At 43.7% G+C, this 18,870-nt stretch overlaps 1 protein-coding gene across 3 annotated transcripts in view; it reads left to right on the top strand.

Annotated features, from left to right (window-relative positions):
* The window catches only part of DAAM2 (dishevelled associated activator of morphogenesis 2), a 150,071-nt gene that overhangs the window by 68,976 nt on the left and 62,225 nt on the right, over window positions 1-18,870 (top strand). For all 3 annotated transcript variants that reach the window (XM_077811912.1, XM_077811910.1, XM_077811911.1), the window contains exons 4-5: window positions 94-188; window positions 9,830-10,163. In XM_077811912.1, coding sequence (XP_077668038.1) covers window positions 94-188; window positions 9,830-10,163 — 429 coding nt within the window. The remainder of the gene's footprint in view (window positions 1-93; window positions 189-9,829; window positions 10,164-18,870) is intronic.

The raw sequence follows: 18,870 nt of genomic DNA on the forward strand, positions 1-18,870 counted from the left end.
TTGATGACGTCTGGGCTGTCTAGCAGTCTGTTTTCTCTGACCTTCCATCAGGCAGCCCTGGCTTTTGTAACTATTGCTCTTCTTTCCAAACAGATGCAGACCCTGTATGCTTTTGATGAAGAAGAAACAGAAATGAGGAATAAAATAGTTGAAGACTTGAAAACAGCTCTGCGGACTCAACCCATGAGGTAATTGTTGTTCATCTTCTCTTTCACCCACTCCTTCACAGGGCTATATCTGACACAGGAAACGGTGGTAGTGAGAGAACCTTCAGCTGCGGATCGCAGGCAGGTACCCAATTGTTTCAAAGAAAGCTGCCTTTGGTAGCTCATAATTTTGATAGAGAACCTTACAAACCTTCACCGCTATACACTCCAGGTGCATGTGTGGCGTTATGAATGTGCCTCCAGGAAAGCATAAGACAAGTTGCACTGTTAGAAACCTGAAGAACGTCTTTGAAGATAGAGGTGAAAATTGTGGTAATCAGATTCTAGACCACATGGCCTGTAGTACCCTGCGTATATTAGTGAATTAAGGTTGGCATGTCAGTCTTAACTCTTGAACTTTGTTGGATTCAAATATTCCTTATCTGGAGCAACTCAAAATGCTAAGTATGAAATATCCAAGTCATCTGACATGCACCTGATGTGGGGTTTTCTTTTTGTGATGCATGTAGCTATGAGAATGTAGCAAGATGTTTGATTATACGATGGGTTTGTCTGTGATAGCAGAGGACTCTGATCTAGGGAGGTCCCTTCTAGGCCTGTATTCTTATGTTGGGTTTTTTGTTTGTTTTCTGTATAATTGTGTAGTGCACCTTGAAAAATCTAAGGTCCCCTTTTGTTTGCTGGGTGCAGCAATAATGAATAATTACAAGCTGTAATTATAAAAAGAAAAGGAGTTCTTGTGGCACCTTAGAGACTAACCAATTTATTTGAGCATGAGCTTTCGTGAGCTACAGCTCACTTCATCAGATACATACCGTGGAAACTGCAGCAGACTTTATATATACACAGAGAATATGAAACAATACCTCCTCCCACCCCACTGTCCTGCTGGTAATAGCTTATCTAAAGTAATCGTCAGGTTAGGCCATTTCCAGCACAAATCCAGGTTTTCTCACCCTCCACCCCCCCACACAAATTCACTCTCCTGCTGGTGATAGCCCATCCAAGGTGACAACTCTTTACACAATGTGCATGATAATGAAGTTAGGCCATTTCCTGCACAAATCCAGGTTCTCTCACTCCCTCACCCCCCTCCAGAAACTTGGATTTAAACTTGGAGAGTGGTCAGTTTGGACGAGCTATTACCAGCAGGAGAGTGAGTCTGTGTGTGTATGGGGGTGGGTTTCTGGAGGGGGGTGAGGGAGTGAGAGAACCTGGATTTGTGCAGGAAATGGCCTAACTTCATTATCATGCACATTGTGTAAAGAGTTGTCACCTTGGATGGGCTATCACCAGCAGGAGAGTGAATTTGTGTGGGGGGGTGGAGGGTGAGAAAACCTGGATTTGTGCTGGAAATGGCCTAACCTGACGATTACTTTAGATAAGCTATTACCAGCAGGACAGTGGGGTGGGAGGAGGTATTGTTTCATATTCTCTGTGTATATATAAAGTCTGCTGCAGTTTCCACGGTATGTATCTGATGAAGTGAGCTGTAGCTCACGAAAGCTCATGCTCAAATAAATTGGTTAGTCTCTAAGGTGCCACAAGAACTCCTTTTCTTTTTGCGAGTACAGACTAACACGGCTGTTACTCTGAAAGCTGTAATTATAATTACTTTAGAGACTCTTTAATTGGAAAGCGCAGTGTACAGAAAACAGAACCATAACAGGTGTGATCTCAGGAAGCAGAGTGGATTGGTCAAAAAGTTCATGAACATTTCACATAGGCCTGAGCTTGACTGATGTATCTGCATCGAAACCATGCAGAAGTCAGTTTCCTGGGGCTTCAATACATACCCTGGTGAAGTGTGACAGTTCCATGGTGAATTCTGAAGCCAAAGCTCCAAGTGACACCAAGAGAGGAACCACAAAGGTACTAACTCCCACTGAAATCATCCACCTTTCTGAATGCCACCTCCAAGAGAGTTGGGAACCCAGGTAGATGGCAATTGAGAAGAATCTCTTCCTCATGTGTTCCTGCAAAGCCAAAAGGCTGAGCTTTGCACGTCTGTGCCCTTCATGTTACCGCAAGTTTTTTGTGAACATGAATTATACAGACGTGTGGATTTAGTAAAGGGTCAAATTGAATGTGATCAGTGCAGTTACATCAGCGATAATTCTGGAGCATGTTCCAATTAACCAAATCAAGCAGCTGGGAGCAATGATTGAAATAGAGGTTGTTTTTTCCCTTTATGCAGAGTTATACAGCTGGCTGGGTGGTGCATGTGCGTGCATGCACAGCTTCCTTGAAAGCATCAGGTGTTAGCCTCTGTGGGAGGCAGGATGGAGTCATTGATGGACCAGTGGCCTGAGTCATTATGGCAAATCCTAAATCGTCTTAACTATAACAGGAAGTCAGTCCTCCCTTGTCAGGATTTGTTTTCTTCCTCCCTCCATGCGGGAAAGCATAGTCCACTCAAAGCTTCTGAAAATGGGACCCTGTGGGAGAGCACAAAAAAGGTGCCTTGTTTGCCATGTCGTCCATAAATCTTTGAGTCCCGCCCCTCATGCACTCTAATAATCTGCTGTGTATGTCAAGTGGGGGCAGTGTGAGAAAGCAACTAATGCCACGTTATCTCAGGAAAAAACCTGAGTGGGAACTATGTTAATCTGAGCAGAAAGAACCCACTGTTCTTTGCTTTGCTTGATACAGGCCCCATTAAGAATCCACTAGGGTGCTAGCTGCTCACTTTCCAGGAGCGAAAACAACTTTTATTATGACTCTTGTTCTCTGTTCTGCAGGGATGTGAAGGGAACATCTAAAAAGCAGACTTGCCTGTGCAGCCTTCCTACAAGGCCCCTCTCTTGAAAGAGCTCGATGATTCTGAGTGCTTCGTGGCACGCTGGGAACTCTGGATTCAGGTTTCAATCCCTCAAACTTTGGAGTTTTTTGGATCCAGGGTTTTATTTTGGCCCATTAGAGGGAGGGAGGGAAGGAGGGTCCACTTGCAAAGTCCAGAGCTGGCTCTAGTTTTGGAATCAAGTTCAGGAATGTTCAGGTCTGGGATTTTGGTTTGGGACCCTCTCTAATTATAACTGGAGTAGAGACACCAGCAGATAGGAGGCTTCAGATCTGAGATTTAGGAAAGTGAATCTGGATATTGTGATTTGGGCCTATCTTGACTATAAGCCAGACAGGAACACTGACAAACCTAATGCTCCAGGGTACTCAGGGTTTTTCCCCAGTATAGCTACCAATTAGAACTGATGAAACATCTCCCAGAACATCTATTTGTGTTGCGCTCTGAACGTAAAGGAACTTCTATGCACTCGCATCTTCTTTTTGAGGCAGCAAGCAAATGCAAATGGCCTGTCACTTTAGCCTCTGGTCTTCCTCGGGCTGGGTGAGTGCATGCTCAGGTACTGGATGAGCATGGAGGGTTTAAGTGGAGAAGGGAGACTAACTTATTGACCTGCTGGAATGTTGTTCTCATACTTGTTCATGATTTGAATCCATATTCAACCCCTTGCAATCTGACTTCATCTACTGTAACCCAAAATCCTTTGTGGCAGTTTTGACAGAACTTCGTAGAAAGTGCTGTACTGTGACATACAGCAGCTCCTTTGTGGTGAGTTTCAGGGCAGTGTAGCTGAAAGTGGTGAAATGATTTGGAGGATGATGTTGGCATCTGAGGACAACCTGCTTGCAAGTGACCATCTAATCTTGACTACCTGTATTCTATTCACACAGCAAAGAACACAATGTAACGGAAACTGACTTCAAGGATAAACAGGAAACATGGCAGCTTGCCACAACTTCCCCACTCTTAAGCCAGGTGCTGGTGGTTCAACCCACATGTCAATAGCTGCTATGATAGAATGTAATCAATCCTTTGCATTGGTGCAGACCTATTTTGGGGCGTATTCAGTGAAATTGACAGACTTTCATCATGTCAATTGACTACATTCATGGCAGCAAGCTGTGGAGTAAGGCATCTCCATGGACTTGAGTGTCCAGCTCAAACATATATTCACAGCCACCAGTGAGGTTCCTTCTATCCTTCAAGAAGGCCTTTCCAATAAGATCCCACTCCCCAATCTCCTGGGGGGAGAATCTGATCTTTGGCTGAAGACACTTCCTTTAGCCCACTCACATTTTCAGGGCTTTCTCAACCAGTCTTGTGCTGCTTCAGCTGGGTCTCTCAACAGGCATTCATTTAATTTGTTTATAATAATGAGCATCTGCACCAGCATCAATGAACTGTCGCTTAAAGCATTCCCTCTTAAATTGCTGACGGGGCTTGAACTTTGTTTCCCATAGTTAAGCAAAACCAAATTTTGAGTTAAATCAGTGTCTCAACTAATCTCCAATGACTTAATTTGTTAGCTGCCAAACGAGTCTTCTGCCCATGGCCGATCAGCAACCCAATTCCTCCTTTGATAAAAGGATGCAGGGGTGGGGGAGCCACAGCTACATCAGATCCCTTCTGTAAGCAGCTTTGTACATAGGTCTTCAAGATACCAGTCTTTTTAGTTGAATTTGGACATGAATCCCATTTTCCAGGCCGCTTCTTTTCATTAGATGCCTGACCAACATGGCAAATGAAAATCGAAACTTGTATCAAATGGACTGAACAGAATCTTCCTGCAGAGGGCACAAGATACTAATGGGGTGCCTTGGTTGCCTACCCATAGGCATCTCTGTAAGAGGAGTCACTGAACCAAGTGTCCCCATCTGGATATGTACTTTATAATACTGTAGAATGGAGTCCCTTTAACTGGTGTGACAGGGTCAGGCCAGATGGCTACAGGAGAGTGTTAGAAGGCAGATGGATTAGTCCCAGATTAAGCAGGTCCATTTTCCCTGGATAAGGTAATGGGCAGTTCCAGAACAAGAAGGAACTTGCTGGAAAAATTCAGGCAGGCAGGCTAATTAGGACACCTGGAGCCAATTAAGAAGCTGCTAGAATCAATTAGGACAGGCTGGCTAATCAGGGCATCTGAGTTTAAAAAGGACCTCACTTCAGTTTGTGGTGTGTGTGCAAGGACCTGGGAGCAAGAGGCACTAGGAGCAGAGAGAGATGGTGTACTGCTGGAGGACTGAGGAGTACAAGCATTATCAGACATCAGGAAGGTGGTCCTGCGGTGAGAATAAAAGTGTTGGGAGGAGGCCATGGGGAAGTAGCCCAGGGAGTTGTAGCTGTCGCACAGCTGTTCCAGGAGGCACTCTAGACAGCTGCAGTCCACAGGGCCCTGGGCTGGAACCTGGAGCAGAGGGCTGGCCCGGCTTCCCCCCAAACCTCCCAACTCCTGATCAGACACGGGGGGAGTTGACCTGGACTGTGGGTTCCACCAGAGGGGAAGGTCTCTGGGCTGTTCCCCGACCCACATGGTGGCTCAGCAGAGACTGTGGGGATTTTCTTCCTTTTTCCCGTGCTGGCCAGTGATGAGGTTAGCTGAGTGAATGGCAGGTTTAAGTCACTAATAAAAGTGGCCAAACTGAGGACTGCCATGAATCTCTGAGGCAAGCAAATCCGCCAATAAGCGCAGGACCCACCAAGGCAGAGGAGGAACTTTGTCACAACGGGATACCCATCTGTAAAGTTTGAAATGAAACACACCTGCATCTCAGGTATCTTTTGTGAAGCTTAATTCATTAAAGCACTCTGCTTTTAGATGAAAGTGCAATAGACATTTCGTTTATAATAAACCAGTGCGTCAGTCTCAGTGCTCAGGAGCAGCCCTATAATAATAAATAAGTGCATGGATCTCAGTAGCAGCTGTATAAAAATAAGCCATTGCATGGATCCCAGTGCTCAGGAACAATCGTTACATTCAAGAAAATATGTATTGTAAGGAAATGGATTTTAATTTAAAGTTCCTCAAAGGTTATTACTAGAATCGGTGAGAGAACAGCTTTGCTCTTCATATTTCAGCACTTGAATATGGAAGTGCAGCCGCACAGTGAAAATGAAAGTTGATGAGGGGCACGAGAAGTTAACCCACCTTTTTGGAATCTCGGGAGTGTTTTGACTCAAGTTTGAGGGGAAAGGGAGAAGGATCTTATTTAATCTGAATTACCAGCAATAAATGTCATCACTCTTCTGCCCTGCTCCAATGCTATTTTACCCAGTCTTAAAATAAATGGAGGTCGGGTTCTCTTTATTTTGGCTTGGTTTAGCCACATCTCACTCCTGTGTACTTTAGCTGATCACTAATCTATCCAGCAAATGCAGCCTATTCTGCTTTGAATTTCAGGCAGGGCAGAGGTCCAAGGTTCGTCAGGGTTGTGCATGCCTCCTGATCCAAAGGCCACTGCTGCAGCTAGCCTGGGAAACATCGCCTTGACTGTCAGTAGGGTGGGAACATCCTGCCCTCCCCCCATGCTCCCCCCCCACCCGGTTTATGTTTTTTCCATCTTTCCCAAGCTGTGTCATTTCTCACAGTGAGCCTGTAGCACAATCTGTACAGGGATAGGTCTGAGAATAAGACAAGCAGTGGGGAAAATCACTGCCACATAGGCCTTGTCTACATTAGGATGAGAAAAGGAGTACTTGTGGCACCTTAGAGACTAACCAATTTATTTGAGCATGAGCTTTCGTGAGCTACAGCTCACTTCATCGGATCCGATGAAGTGAGCTGTAGCTCACGAAAGCTCATGCTCAAATAAATTGGTTAGTCTCTAAGGTGCCACAAGTACTCCTTTTCTTTTTGCGAATACAGACTAACACGGCTGTTACTCTGAAACCTGTCATTAGGATGAGAGTTTTGTTGTTAAGCTATGTTTGCTAATATTCAAATTAACATGTTTTAAAATCCTAGTGTAGAACCCTGTTTTTTAACATGAGTTACGCTGGTCAAGATAAAGCCTGCAGGGAGCCTAGGGTTTAATTCAACCAATCTGGCACCTATTTAAAGCACACGCTGCCTTGTCTATGCTGGAACTTTAGAATGTGTTACACAAGACACGTTAACAATCACGTTCTGACATCACACCTTTACATCTCCATCCAAAACAAGGCCCTCGTACAACATATGAGGCACGTGGGAGGCTAATTTTGCACACAAATAACACGATGAAGGTACTGTTCCCTAGAAATGCGGCTGCACGCCTTGTACATGCACAAGCATGTCTGTGCGTGCGCCTATGTGTACACAGATGCACAAAAGCACTAAGCAAACATTATGATGTCAATGGCATTCAGCTTAGGAGCTGAACTCTCCCATCTGTCTCACACCCATGTGGACCACATAAAAATACAATGAGAATGACATTTAGTTCATGAGCTGGACTCACACTCACTGTATAGCTTTTCCTGATGACAGGGCACTGAGTGTTTTGAAAAGAGAAGGTGACGATCATAGCTTCATCCTACATCTGATGTCAGCTGAGATTGGGAGGTAGTCCAGTTTACTTCCTATTGAGTAACAGAGATTAGTGTTTTGCTCTCTGGACCAGATAGGATACAGGAAAATCCCAACATTGTTTGAAACTTCATCGTTAATCAAGGTCTATGATATCAGTCTCTTTCCTGCACCTACCCTTCTGCTGGAGTGACCTCACCCTAGAAATCCTAGCAACGTTTCTCTGCCATTAGATTTATTTGGTATTGTGCTTATGAGACTGTCTCTGTGCCTTTCACAAATGATTTGTCACCTGGTCTTCAGAGCTGGGCTGGCAGAGGTACATGAAAGTCACTGACTTTCATGTCTTGCACCAATAGCCAGTGCTCCATCTGGAAGTGGAATTCAGAAACCCTTGACTGACCAGGCTCTGAGTGATTTTCTTGAACCACTGGAGAATGCTTTGTCCCCAGGGCGGTGTCAGTCTTATCCTCCCCTTAGCCCTGGAGCTATGAGGATGGCAATGCTTTTGCTGCTCGGTTTTGGTAATGAGTTTGGCAAGCCCTTGGATTCACAAAGGAACTTGGCAAGAGTCACCATGAACAAATAGATCTGAAGTAAATGTTAGGACTCAGAGCTGATAATGTGTGTTGTAACATCCTATTCAGGTTAGAACATGGAGAAAATTTCAGGCCTTTCTGGGCCACAGCTGGCAAAACATCTAAAAGTGATCATTTCATGGCCATCTGCTAGTCTGCACAAAATAATTTTGGTCTCAGTCCAATTCTCAGTGGACACATGCATGACAGACACAGCACCACCACAGTTGGCCATGACTGCCTAAATTGCAGAGAGGCCAGCAACCGAATGGGTCACAGACCCTGAACTACCCGTTAGTTTTCTTGCAAAGAGTTAGAATAACAAAAAAGGGTGTTTGGTGTCTTACTGAATTCCTAGTGCACTCTGTGTGGTCCTTCCATCTACCTGAGGGGAGAGGGGCTTCTGTTCCCGTGGCTCAGATAGATAAAGAGGGTAGGATGGTACACCCAAAAGACAAGTAATTTGTGATCAGAGCAGTGTGAAACTTGGCAGTTTTGCTGAGCTGAGTTAATGAAATCCCTCTTCTCATTGTTGGTGCATGTGTGTTTGGCCCCTTCTAAAATTTGCTTTGAAGTTCAGGTCTGAACAAACCTCAGAGCAAAACTCATCTGAAACCACCAAGTTTTGAGCAGAAACCAGGCAGAACTGTTGGTCCAAGTAAGCTGAAGGTTGGCAAACTGTCTAGTGTATCTGGCCCAACTTTCAGGTGGGCCATGAAATTTCCTGTGTGGTAAAGTGGAGTACCAACCAAAGGACTGGCTGACATATTTCTAATGTAATTGTATACTAATACATAACTGAGGCTCAGGAGTGTTCTTGTGCAAGAGACAAAAACAGAAAGCAATGACACACGCTTGGAACCGTTCAGTGTTCACAAGTTGGACAGGGAACTGGATGGGATCCTGTTCACTTCACTTTGCATAGGACCCCAAAATCTTAAGCTTCCTGAAAACTCTCAGTGAAACTCAGCTAAAACCAATTGGGTGAATGTGTTCCCAGTATTGTTGCACTGACTTCAATGGACTCCGTTAACTTCAGTGGATTAATTCCAGGGATGAACTGACCCATTGTGTTTTTATCTTTGGTTTGAATGAAACTATAGACCCTTCTTTGGGCTTAATCTATGTTGTATCCATCCAGATTGGTGCACGATCTTTATCTGAAACCAGACATGTTTTGCCTGGTTTCATAATGAAAGTTTGACACACAACCCTAGTGATTTGAAAAGTGACCCCAAACTTGGAATAAAACGGTGTTGGAACATGCTGTTCCTTCTGCAAATTCACTGCCCACATTTCTAGTCTATTTGTGTCCTCATGCCAGACCCTGGTGGTATCCATGGCGGCCATTGAGTCTGCTCCCTCCTTAAGAACATCTCCTGCCAGCAGAGATCCTACAAGCCATTTTGGGAGTTTTGCCTGATCCAGGATTGTAGGTGTAGGCCCTATAGATTTGCCAGTATGTAGGAATCTTTTCACCGGCCATTGAAATGCAGCAGCCATTGTGGTTGAATGTGGTAGTTATTATACAGTAACACTGTCCAAGCACATAGGACAGGGGGAAACAAAAGGTGGGATTCGAAGCAGACACAATGCAATTACCTAAATTGGAAAATGACCGTGACAAGAAGACTGACTGTCTGTGACATGTTGCCTGGAATCATCTGGAGTTCTTTAGGCTACTGACTGCTCTGTTCTTAGCATCATAGTTTCATAGTCTATTAATTTGATGCCTATTGTACAGTTTGCCTTAATTCTGTTTTTCTCCCTTTCCCTTCAGGTTTGTGACCAGGTTTATTGAGCTGGATGGCCTGACCTGTTTGTTGAACTTCCTGAAGAGCATGGACTATGAGACCTCAGAGAGCCGCATACACACATCCGTTATAGGGTGTATTAAGGCACTGATGAACAATTCCCAGGGACGGGCACATGTCCTGGCCCATCCAGAAAGTATCAATATCATCTCCCAGAGCTTACGGACTGAGAACATCAAGACCAAGATCGCTGTGCTGGAGATCCTCGGGGCTGTCTGCCTGGTGCCGGATGGCCATAAGAAGGTCCTACAGGCCATGCTTCACTACCAGGTCTATGCTGCAGAGAGGACAAGATTCCAGGTATAAACACTCAGCCAACAATGCACAGCACCGTGCATCTTGAAAAGGGTGGCTTGTACTTATACACAGTGTACAACATTGTCAAGGCATAAAGTCCATTTTCCTCACCTGGACTTTGGATCAACCAAAGTAGTGTCAACTCCCCACATAGATTTGTCATACACGTTCTACAGCCAGTCACTGCTATCAATGCTGATTTAAAGCTACTGTGCTTTACCTTAAAACTGAGTCTTGCTGTATTAATGAAAGAATTTCAGTAATCTCACACTGTAACCTAGACTGATGTCATCTTTTGGGTGCCTGATACCATACTGTTTAAGTGCCAATAGCATAAAGGCCCAAGGAGCTTCTGTAATGCTTTTGAGGTCAATTCTGTCATAATGCAGAAAGTATGGAGTAAATGATCTATAACAAAAGCCATTAATAAGCCAACATTTGCCAGTTGTTACTCCACAGTTAGCACAGATATTTCCTGCTCTAAGTATAGAGGTAAAACTCAAAGATAGGTCACTGACTTTCTGGTTGTGGGGATTATAAACTGATGCTATGACCTGCCTCTTCCTAATGAAACAACCATCCTGATGAGGAGAAACCTTGTGAGCTCTGTGTTAAGCCATGGTTCCTAAACATATTGGCACTGTACTAGTTTACCATTCTTATAGTACAACCCTATATTCCTTCCATGGGTGAAGTTTCCATTGGGTTTTGCCTGGCTACTATAAGGAGGATAATATACAATTAGGTCCTAGAACCTTGTTTACATCAGCCATTGCCCCGACCTCCCATTTCAGTTTGTGCATAGTCTAAGATTCAGTGGATCTTAAGCTGCTCTAAATTTGAGATTGTAAAAGTAGTTCAAGCTCCGTGGAAGTTTGCAGCATGCACAGCTGAGTGGGAAGTGGTCACTGGTCACCAACAGCAGCTCATGTGGTTGTTTCTCATCAAGGTGAGTCCCAGTACAGAGGGTCAGGGAGTCAAGTGGCTTACTGCTCAGGTTACACGACTAGGATTCAGGAGACCTGGGTTCTATTTCCCAGCTTTGACGCTGGCCTACTCTCTGACTTTGGCCAAGACGCTTCATCTCTCTGTGCTTCTGTTTCCACATCCACCCTTTTTCTTGTCTATTTAGATTGTAAGCTACTCTATGCATTCACTGTCTCACTACGTATTTGTACAGAGCTTAGCATGCTGGGGCCTTGATCTCAGTTGCAGTCTCAGTGTTAACTCAGCCATAATGACAATAGGGAGCTGGGGAGACTAAGACTTCAGCCACAAAAGACTAACATACCGGTAAGAGGTTGGGAGTCACTGATCCAAAGGATGGAGTTGGGGAATGGAAGCCAAACCAGAGAGTGTACAATGGTTAGTGTACTGTAGTCTGCATGTAAGAAAGAGAGGACAACCTTAAATCTTGCTTGTTTTCTGGTCATTAGCTTAACTGAGGAAGCCTTTCTGAAGCTTGAGGTTGTTTACACTGGAGGCGCTTTGGGGTGACCTCGCGTGTTTGGCAGTAATTCACAGCCCCAGCAACTTTCAATCAGATTTTAATTCTTTGTCCCAACTCGACCGAGCTGATCTGTTGAATAAACCCATATGCTGTAGAAATCCCAAGTCAACTCGAGGGACTCCTCTGTGTATATCTTTTTATTTGTCTCAAACTGAGTAAATGACTGGGATGATAAATCATTGCTGGGCCAGTGTATGGTAACACATCTCATCTTGTACAGCTGGGCCTTTGAGAAGTCACATCTAGTGATTCACAGAAGCTCTTGTGAGCCTGGGGGAACTTACTTACTATCTCATCCATGAATGACTGGAATGCACAAATAATTGCCTTTGTCAAATGTTTTTGCATTCGGGGGCGGGGGGGGGGGGGCGGGAAGGGGAAGGAAAGAAAAGTGTTTGCTTCCTCTTTTTAAAAACAAACCAAAAAACCCCATGTGATTAGCAGCAGGGATATGCTCCTACTTACTAATTTTGTAAAGCCTGTGTCCAGAAACTGGAATGGCATTTTCCACAGAGTTCTCTCCAACAGGTTGAACCCAAGCAGTTCTCATCTTAACTCTGAAGAAGTCTACAAATACCTACCACTGCCACCCTCCACCTATCTACGTCTCTCAGTGGATCAGTGGCAGCATCCCAAGTGAACATGGTCCATGCTCAGTGAAAGGCAAGGAAGGAAGCTGATGCCACACTTTAAGGTTCTCAGTTAAGAATGCCTGTGACATAAAGCTTCATATTTCATCTGTCAAGTGTGAAGCACTGTTACGCTCTAGTCCTGGCCTTGGCTCAGAGTGGTCTTGCAGTTCCTTGACAACCAGGCCAAGGAAGAGGGATATGCACGTCTCTGCTCTACTGGGAGATCTGGAGCTTTCACTAAGGGGGTGAGGTGGCTGAGCCCAAGGAGGCACTAGAAAAGCCAGCTTGTGCCTTTTCTGTATGTGCCTGGGAGATAATAGAGGACTGAGTCTGGATTTAATACAATAAAGCAACGACACTGCCCTTTTTGAGCAGCTCTTCACTCTGGGTCTTGGATCTGCAGCTTTATAACCAAGGCTTTGCAAATACTTCACAGCTCCTTTGGCTTCCAAGGACAATTTTGGTGGAAAATGTCTCCTATCACCTGAGCATTTAATAGCATCTCTCAGTGCATGAGTTCTCTGAAGGGTTTAGAGCTTCCTGCTTTAGGTAGATTCCAACCCATTGCTCTCTAATTCCCTTCTCAGAAATTCTCTCTTAGCCTATAAAACCAACTCAGAATTTCCCCAAACATGGATCTGGCATTAACACAATTAAGCCATTAGAATTCTTCCTGAGTAGTGAAAGCTAATCAAAAGCAAACTCTACACAGGAGGAACAGGAGATGCATATTCTGAACATGCAGAGTGGAAACAAATTGCTCTGGCTCCATTGTTCATGACAAAAGATGAAATTGTGGATTGGTCTCATGAAAAGGATGCCTGGAATCCCCCAAAGGCTCTGCTCTGTTTTCACATAGATGATGAGACAATAGGCTATTTAAGGGGACAGCAGATGAGCCAAAGAGGAGGAGGATTTCAGCATCTCAGGCTTGGAAGCTGACAGAAATGGGACTATTGGGCCCATAGAAAGTGGGGAAGACTGAGCTCAGGCCAAGTTCCAGAGAAGCTCAGTCTTTGATATAGATTCTAAGGCCAGAAAGGACCACTCTGATAATCTTCTAGTCTAACCTCCTGCATAACACAGGCCATAGAACTTCCCTGAAGTAATTCCTGTTTGAACTAGAGCACATCTTTTAGAAAACCTCTCACTGGTGTGTCTTACAGAGTAACTTAAAGATGAAAAAGATCTAAAACTCTGGCATTCTCATTAGATTTTGTTTTGCTTTAGAATGGAATTTTCTGCTGGTGAAAGGTGCTGGGTTGACAGCTCTAGATGGGAACAGAGGGAAAGTTGCAATACACACAGCAGCTGTGCAAGCCTTGACTCACTGCCTCACTACTGTGCTTCAACCCTCACCTCCTGGGACTAGCTAGTGAAAGGATGAGAGAGGAGTTCAGTCTTCATGGGCTATTTATTTTGTAGGATAAATAAATAGCCCATGAGGGTTGCCACTTGTGATGGCATGTTGAGTCATATGGAAACCTGGGATTGGACTGAGACCTGACAATTCATTTCACACAAGGCATCAGATGGTTCTCACCTTTTGGCCAGTACTGACTCAAGTTAGATGGAGACCAGTGACGTAGAGGTGAAAAGTTCCATGTGCCTTTCCCACTCCCCTGAGCCATTTAGTCCCTCCCTCTTTGACTTTTCGTGGCTTCCTTGTAAGAACAAACAACACTCATCACTAATAATGAAGACCATGAACTATAGTCAGTGACTCTGAGAGTGGCCTTTCCCTCCCACTCCAGAACATGTGCTTTCCCCCAGTCACCATCCTGACAGCAGTGATACATAATTCCCTGTTTCCCCTTGCCCCTTTTGTTGCTGCCTGATCCCTCCTCTTGTTGAAATCCTTGTGCTCCATCTCAGCTGCTCACTGATTCTGGATTTAGCATTTTTCCCAATAGCACCAGCAATGAACGTCAGAATTTCTCTTTCTCTCTCTCTCTCTCTCTCTCCCCCCTTGGATCTTCTTTGGCAACCTCTCTCAATAGCAGATGATGCAAGGAGTCAGTGAGTAAATGTGAGACAGCTGTTGCTGGAACCATTTTCTCCCAGAGAACTGTGAGAGAGTTTTATTTTCCCTTCTCCCTGTTTCTTTTCTTGTCTTGGTGGAATTCCTAAATGGTTTTTCTCCTTCTCCCTCCCCCCACTTCCTCACAAGAATGAGGAAGTGAGGGTCAGCTTTATTTATTGGCAGCTGTCTAAAACTTAAGCCTCTGCATAACTCACTACTGACAGCTTCAGATTGGAGCACTGATTAGTTCCCACTTGCATGTGCCTAAGTGACATGGATTAGTGTGTGGAAATCACACATTAACTCTGAACCAAAGAACATTGTATTCTTCTTGTTACAGGTTGCTGCTCAGTCTTAAGTCATCTCTGGTCTTCCAGGCATGACTTACTACCCGGAATGCCTAGTATAGTACAACACAGACTTCAACAAATGAAGAAGTAGCAGAGAGATTACAAAGGGAAAGTTGCTACTTTGGGCCAATTTCTTACTTTAGGTTATGTTGCTGTAACCAAAGTACTTTGGTTATGTTGCTATAACTCTTTTGACTTGAATAGAATTGATCCTGTTTTATACCAGTGGAACTAAGATCAGAATCCAAACCATTGTCTGGACCCAACTGTTGTAACTCCATTGAAATCAGTGTAGCTGCACCAGTTTATACCAAATGAGGATCTGGCTCCACCACTATAAATTCTACTGAAATTCATTTGTGGAGATGGATTATTTTATGGGACCTTGTAGAAAATATAGACAATTCTTTTGCTAAATCTAGGGGTTAGTGTGCTAAATTGGAAAAGTTCACACTTGGGTCCTACTGGAAACTACAGTCTGAATTACTGCCTCTTCATAACCAAGCCATCATTCCATCTACAATGGGTCTGACTCTGACCTCACACTGGTACTAATCTGGTGTAACACTCACTGACTTCAGTGAAGTAATTCCTGATTTGATTTTTGGAACAAATTGGTCCTGGTGACTTCGGTTTAATTTATCAGATGGTATTCGCCTAAGAGTTTTTCGAAAGAACTCAAATATGAAATTGAAGAACTACTAACTGTGGTATGTAACCTATCACTTAAATCAGCTTCTGTACCAGATAACTGGAGGATAGTTAATGTGACACCAATTTTTAAAAATGGCTCCAGATACAATCTTGCTAATAAGCCTAACTTCAGTGCCAGTTTCAAGCATTTTGCCTATCAGACACATGGATGAACACTATTTATTTGTTGGTGAAGGAGTCAACACAGGTTTTGTAAAGGGAAATTATGCCTCCTCAATCTATTTGAATTCTCTGAGGGGTCAAAAACCATGTGGACAAGAGTGATCGAGTGGATATAATGTACTTGGCCTTTCAGAAAGCCTTTGACAAAGTCCCTCACCAAGGGCTCTTAAGCAAACTAAGCAGTCATGGAATAAGAGGGAAGGTCCTCTCATGGATTGGTAACTGGTTAAAAGATAGGAAACAGAGGGTAGGAATAAATGGTCAATTTTCACAATGACAAGAGGTAAATAGTGGTATCCCCAAGGGATCTGTGTGGGGGCCAGTGTTTTTCAACATATTCATAAATTATCTGGAAAAAGGGGTAAACAGTAAGGTGCTAAAGTTTGCAGATACAAAATTATTCAAGATAGTTGAGTCCAAAGCCGACTGCAAAAAGTTACCAAGGAATGTCACAAAACTTGGTGACTGGGCAACAAAATGGCAGATGAAATTCAATGCTGATAAATGCAAAGTAATGCACATTGGAAAACATAATCCCAACTGTACTTACAAATTGATCGTGTCTAAATTAGCTGTTTCCAGTCAAGCAAGAGATCTTGGAGTCATTGTGGATAGTTCTCTGAAAGCATCTGCTCAGTGTATAGTGGCAGTCAAAAAAGCTAACCATGTTAGGAACTATTAGGAAGGGCATAGATAAGAAGTAACTATTATAATGCTACTATATAAATCCATGGTATGCCCAGATCTTGCCTATTGCATGCAGTTCTGATTGCCCATTTGAAAAAAGATCTATAGAAATGGAATAGATACAGAGAAAGGCAATGCAAATATTTAGGGGTATGCAACAGCTTCCATATGAGGAGAGATTAAAAAGAGTGGGACTAGTCAACTTGGAAAAGAGACAACTAATGCGGGATATAATAGAAATCTTTAAAATCATGAACGGTGTGGAGAAAGTGAATAAGATAGTGTGTTTGTTTTTTAGCCATTTACATAACACAAGAGTCAGCTAATGAAATTAATAGGCAGCAGCTTTAAAACAAACAAAAGGAAGTATTTCTTCACACAGTTCACAATCAAGCTGTGGAACTTGTTGCCAGAGGATGTTGTGAAGGCCAAAAGTATAACTGGATTCAGAGAAGAACTAGAGAAGTCCATCAATGACTATTAGCCAAGATGGTTAGGAATGCAACCCCATGCTCTTAGTGTCCCCATGCCCCTAACTGTCAGATGCTGGGACTGGATGACAGGGAATGGCTCACTGAATGATTACCTGTTCTGTTTATTCCCTTGGAAGCATCTGGCATTGGCCACTGTCAGAAGACAGGATACTGGGCTAGGTGAATCACTGGTCTGACCCAGTATGGCCATTCTGATATTTTTACACTAGTCTTAGAGGAGAATCAGCCAGCATATCTCCAGATTTCACCCTTCTGATGCTCTCCACTAAGCTAAGACTTCAGTCTTGACTCCAGTCATCTTATTTCACTATTGCAACCTCCTCCCTTCCAGCTTCCCCCATCTTCCAACCCTGCAGCTTGACCAGAATGCCACTGTCAAGATCATCTTCCTCTTGCCAGATGCATCACTGGTTTTCTCACTCCTTTTACTGCTAATAGTTAGTTTCTCCTTTTCAATTTTTTACCAGCCTTTATCTCTTGTTTCCTTCAGTATACCCTTCCCACTTCCTCATGTTTGCCCCAGCTTTTTTCCTGAGCTGAGCGGTCCGATTTGCCCATTCTGTACCTTCTTTCATGCTTTCCTTTATGCCTGAACCATTTTTTATTAAGATATGACAAGCCCCCTCTTTTCCTCTTTTATAATGCTCCTGAAACACAACCAGCATTGGGAAGTATTCCACCTCTAATGTCCACACTCTGCGGGACTGGGTCTCTTCCAGTTTGTGAGATGCTGCAGCCTCTTGTGCCAGTTAGGTGGAGGTTTCCAAAACCACCTAGGCGATCTGGACACCCAATACCCATTAAAATTAATGGCAATTAGGCAATCAAACCATCTAGATGACTTTGAAAATCTCAGGCTTAGTCTGCAAGTTCCTCCAGGGAGAGTTTATTAGCTTCATCTGGGTCACTGGCATGGGCAGAGCACCACCAGTGCTCTCTATGAGAACCAACTGATTTATCCTAGTAGAGCAGACATGAATAAATGCAGTGCACACCTAAGGGGACAGAGGTCATACTAAAATATCACACGAATAGTAATAAATATAAATGCATCTATTTAACACTCGGGTTTGGGCTGTGGAACCACTATCTAGTTTCTTAGTTTGCTCCTCTTTGCATCTTTGCCCATAGTGTACGGTGGCAAATGTTTTGTCTCCTCCCTGTTCCCGGCTGAACATGCCTCTGCTCCAGCCAGTTCCTCTTTAGAACATGCTTCTTGTTCCATAAAAGAAGAAGAAAAAGAAAATGTGGAAAATAAAGCGACAAACACTCTGAACAAAAATCAAGAATTAACCAGACAAATTTTAAACTTCACCGCTTGGTTTCTTTCCTTTCTCCTGCATTCAGTTCCACTGGCGGATGCTATTTCTATTTGGTCTCTGACTCATTGTGTGACCATGGGTGAGTCACTTAACCCCTCAATACCTCAGTTTCCCCCTCTATAAGATAGAGATAATGGCACTGACTTACCTTTGAGATCTGTGAATAAGTGCTGTGCATACTGAAAGTGCTCATTTATACATTGCCTTATTTATATCTGATTCTCTTTGAGGCAAGGATCCTATTATTGTTCTATAACTCTTCCATAATGTGCCCAGTGCACTGCTGGCACTAATTATTATGGTTGCCATCTTCCAAGGTTTTTCTAGGGGGACAAACTCATTGTGTCAGGGCATTGTAACATCTGTGCATCTTAACAACACGCTCATGCTTTGATTCAGTCTTATCATTTTGCAAAGTGGTGATGCCACTCTGGCCTGGGAAGATATTTTAGGACACACTAATGTCCTTCATGTCTGGCTTTACATCTGACAGACCTGTCAAAATGCTAAGAGTCACCCTGCTTTCAGTTCTGAGTGAATCCCATTGTCAGATATAGGCCAGTGCTTCTCTCTTTACTAAAGCAACTGTTGGTGATTCCAGGCCACCTGGACTTACGCTCTCAAGCCATAATACACTAAGCTACACTCCAGGACTTTCACTGTGTGGTAATGGAGTCCATATAGGACATTATTACTCAGCAATCTTGTGCTCTGTAGATTTGCACCTTGCCTGGCTGAGCAGTAACTCACAATGCAGAGAAGCCCTTAGATTTACTGTGACCTGGGAGATGTCTCCCTGGGTGATGAGAGCTGTTG

This window comes from Eretmochelys imbricata, chromosome 3 (assembly GCF_965152235.1).
Source record: "Eretmochelys imbricata isolate rEreImb1 chromosome 3, rEreImb1.hap1, whole genome shotgun sequence".
NCBI lineage: Eukaryota > Metazoa > Chordata > Testudines > Cheloniidae > Eretmochelys > Eretmochelys imbricata.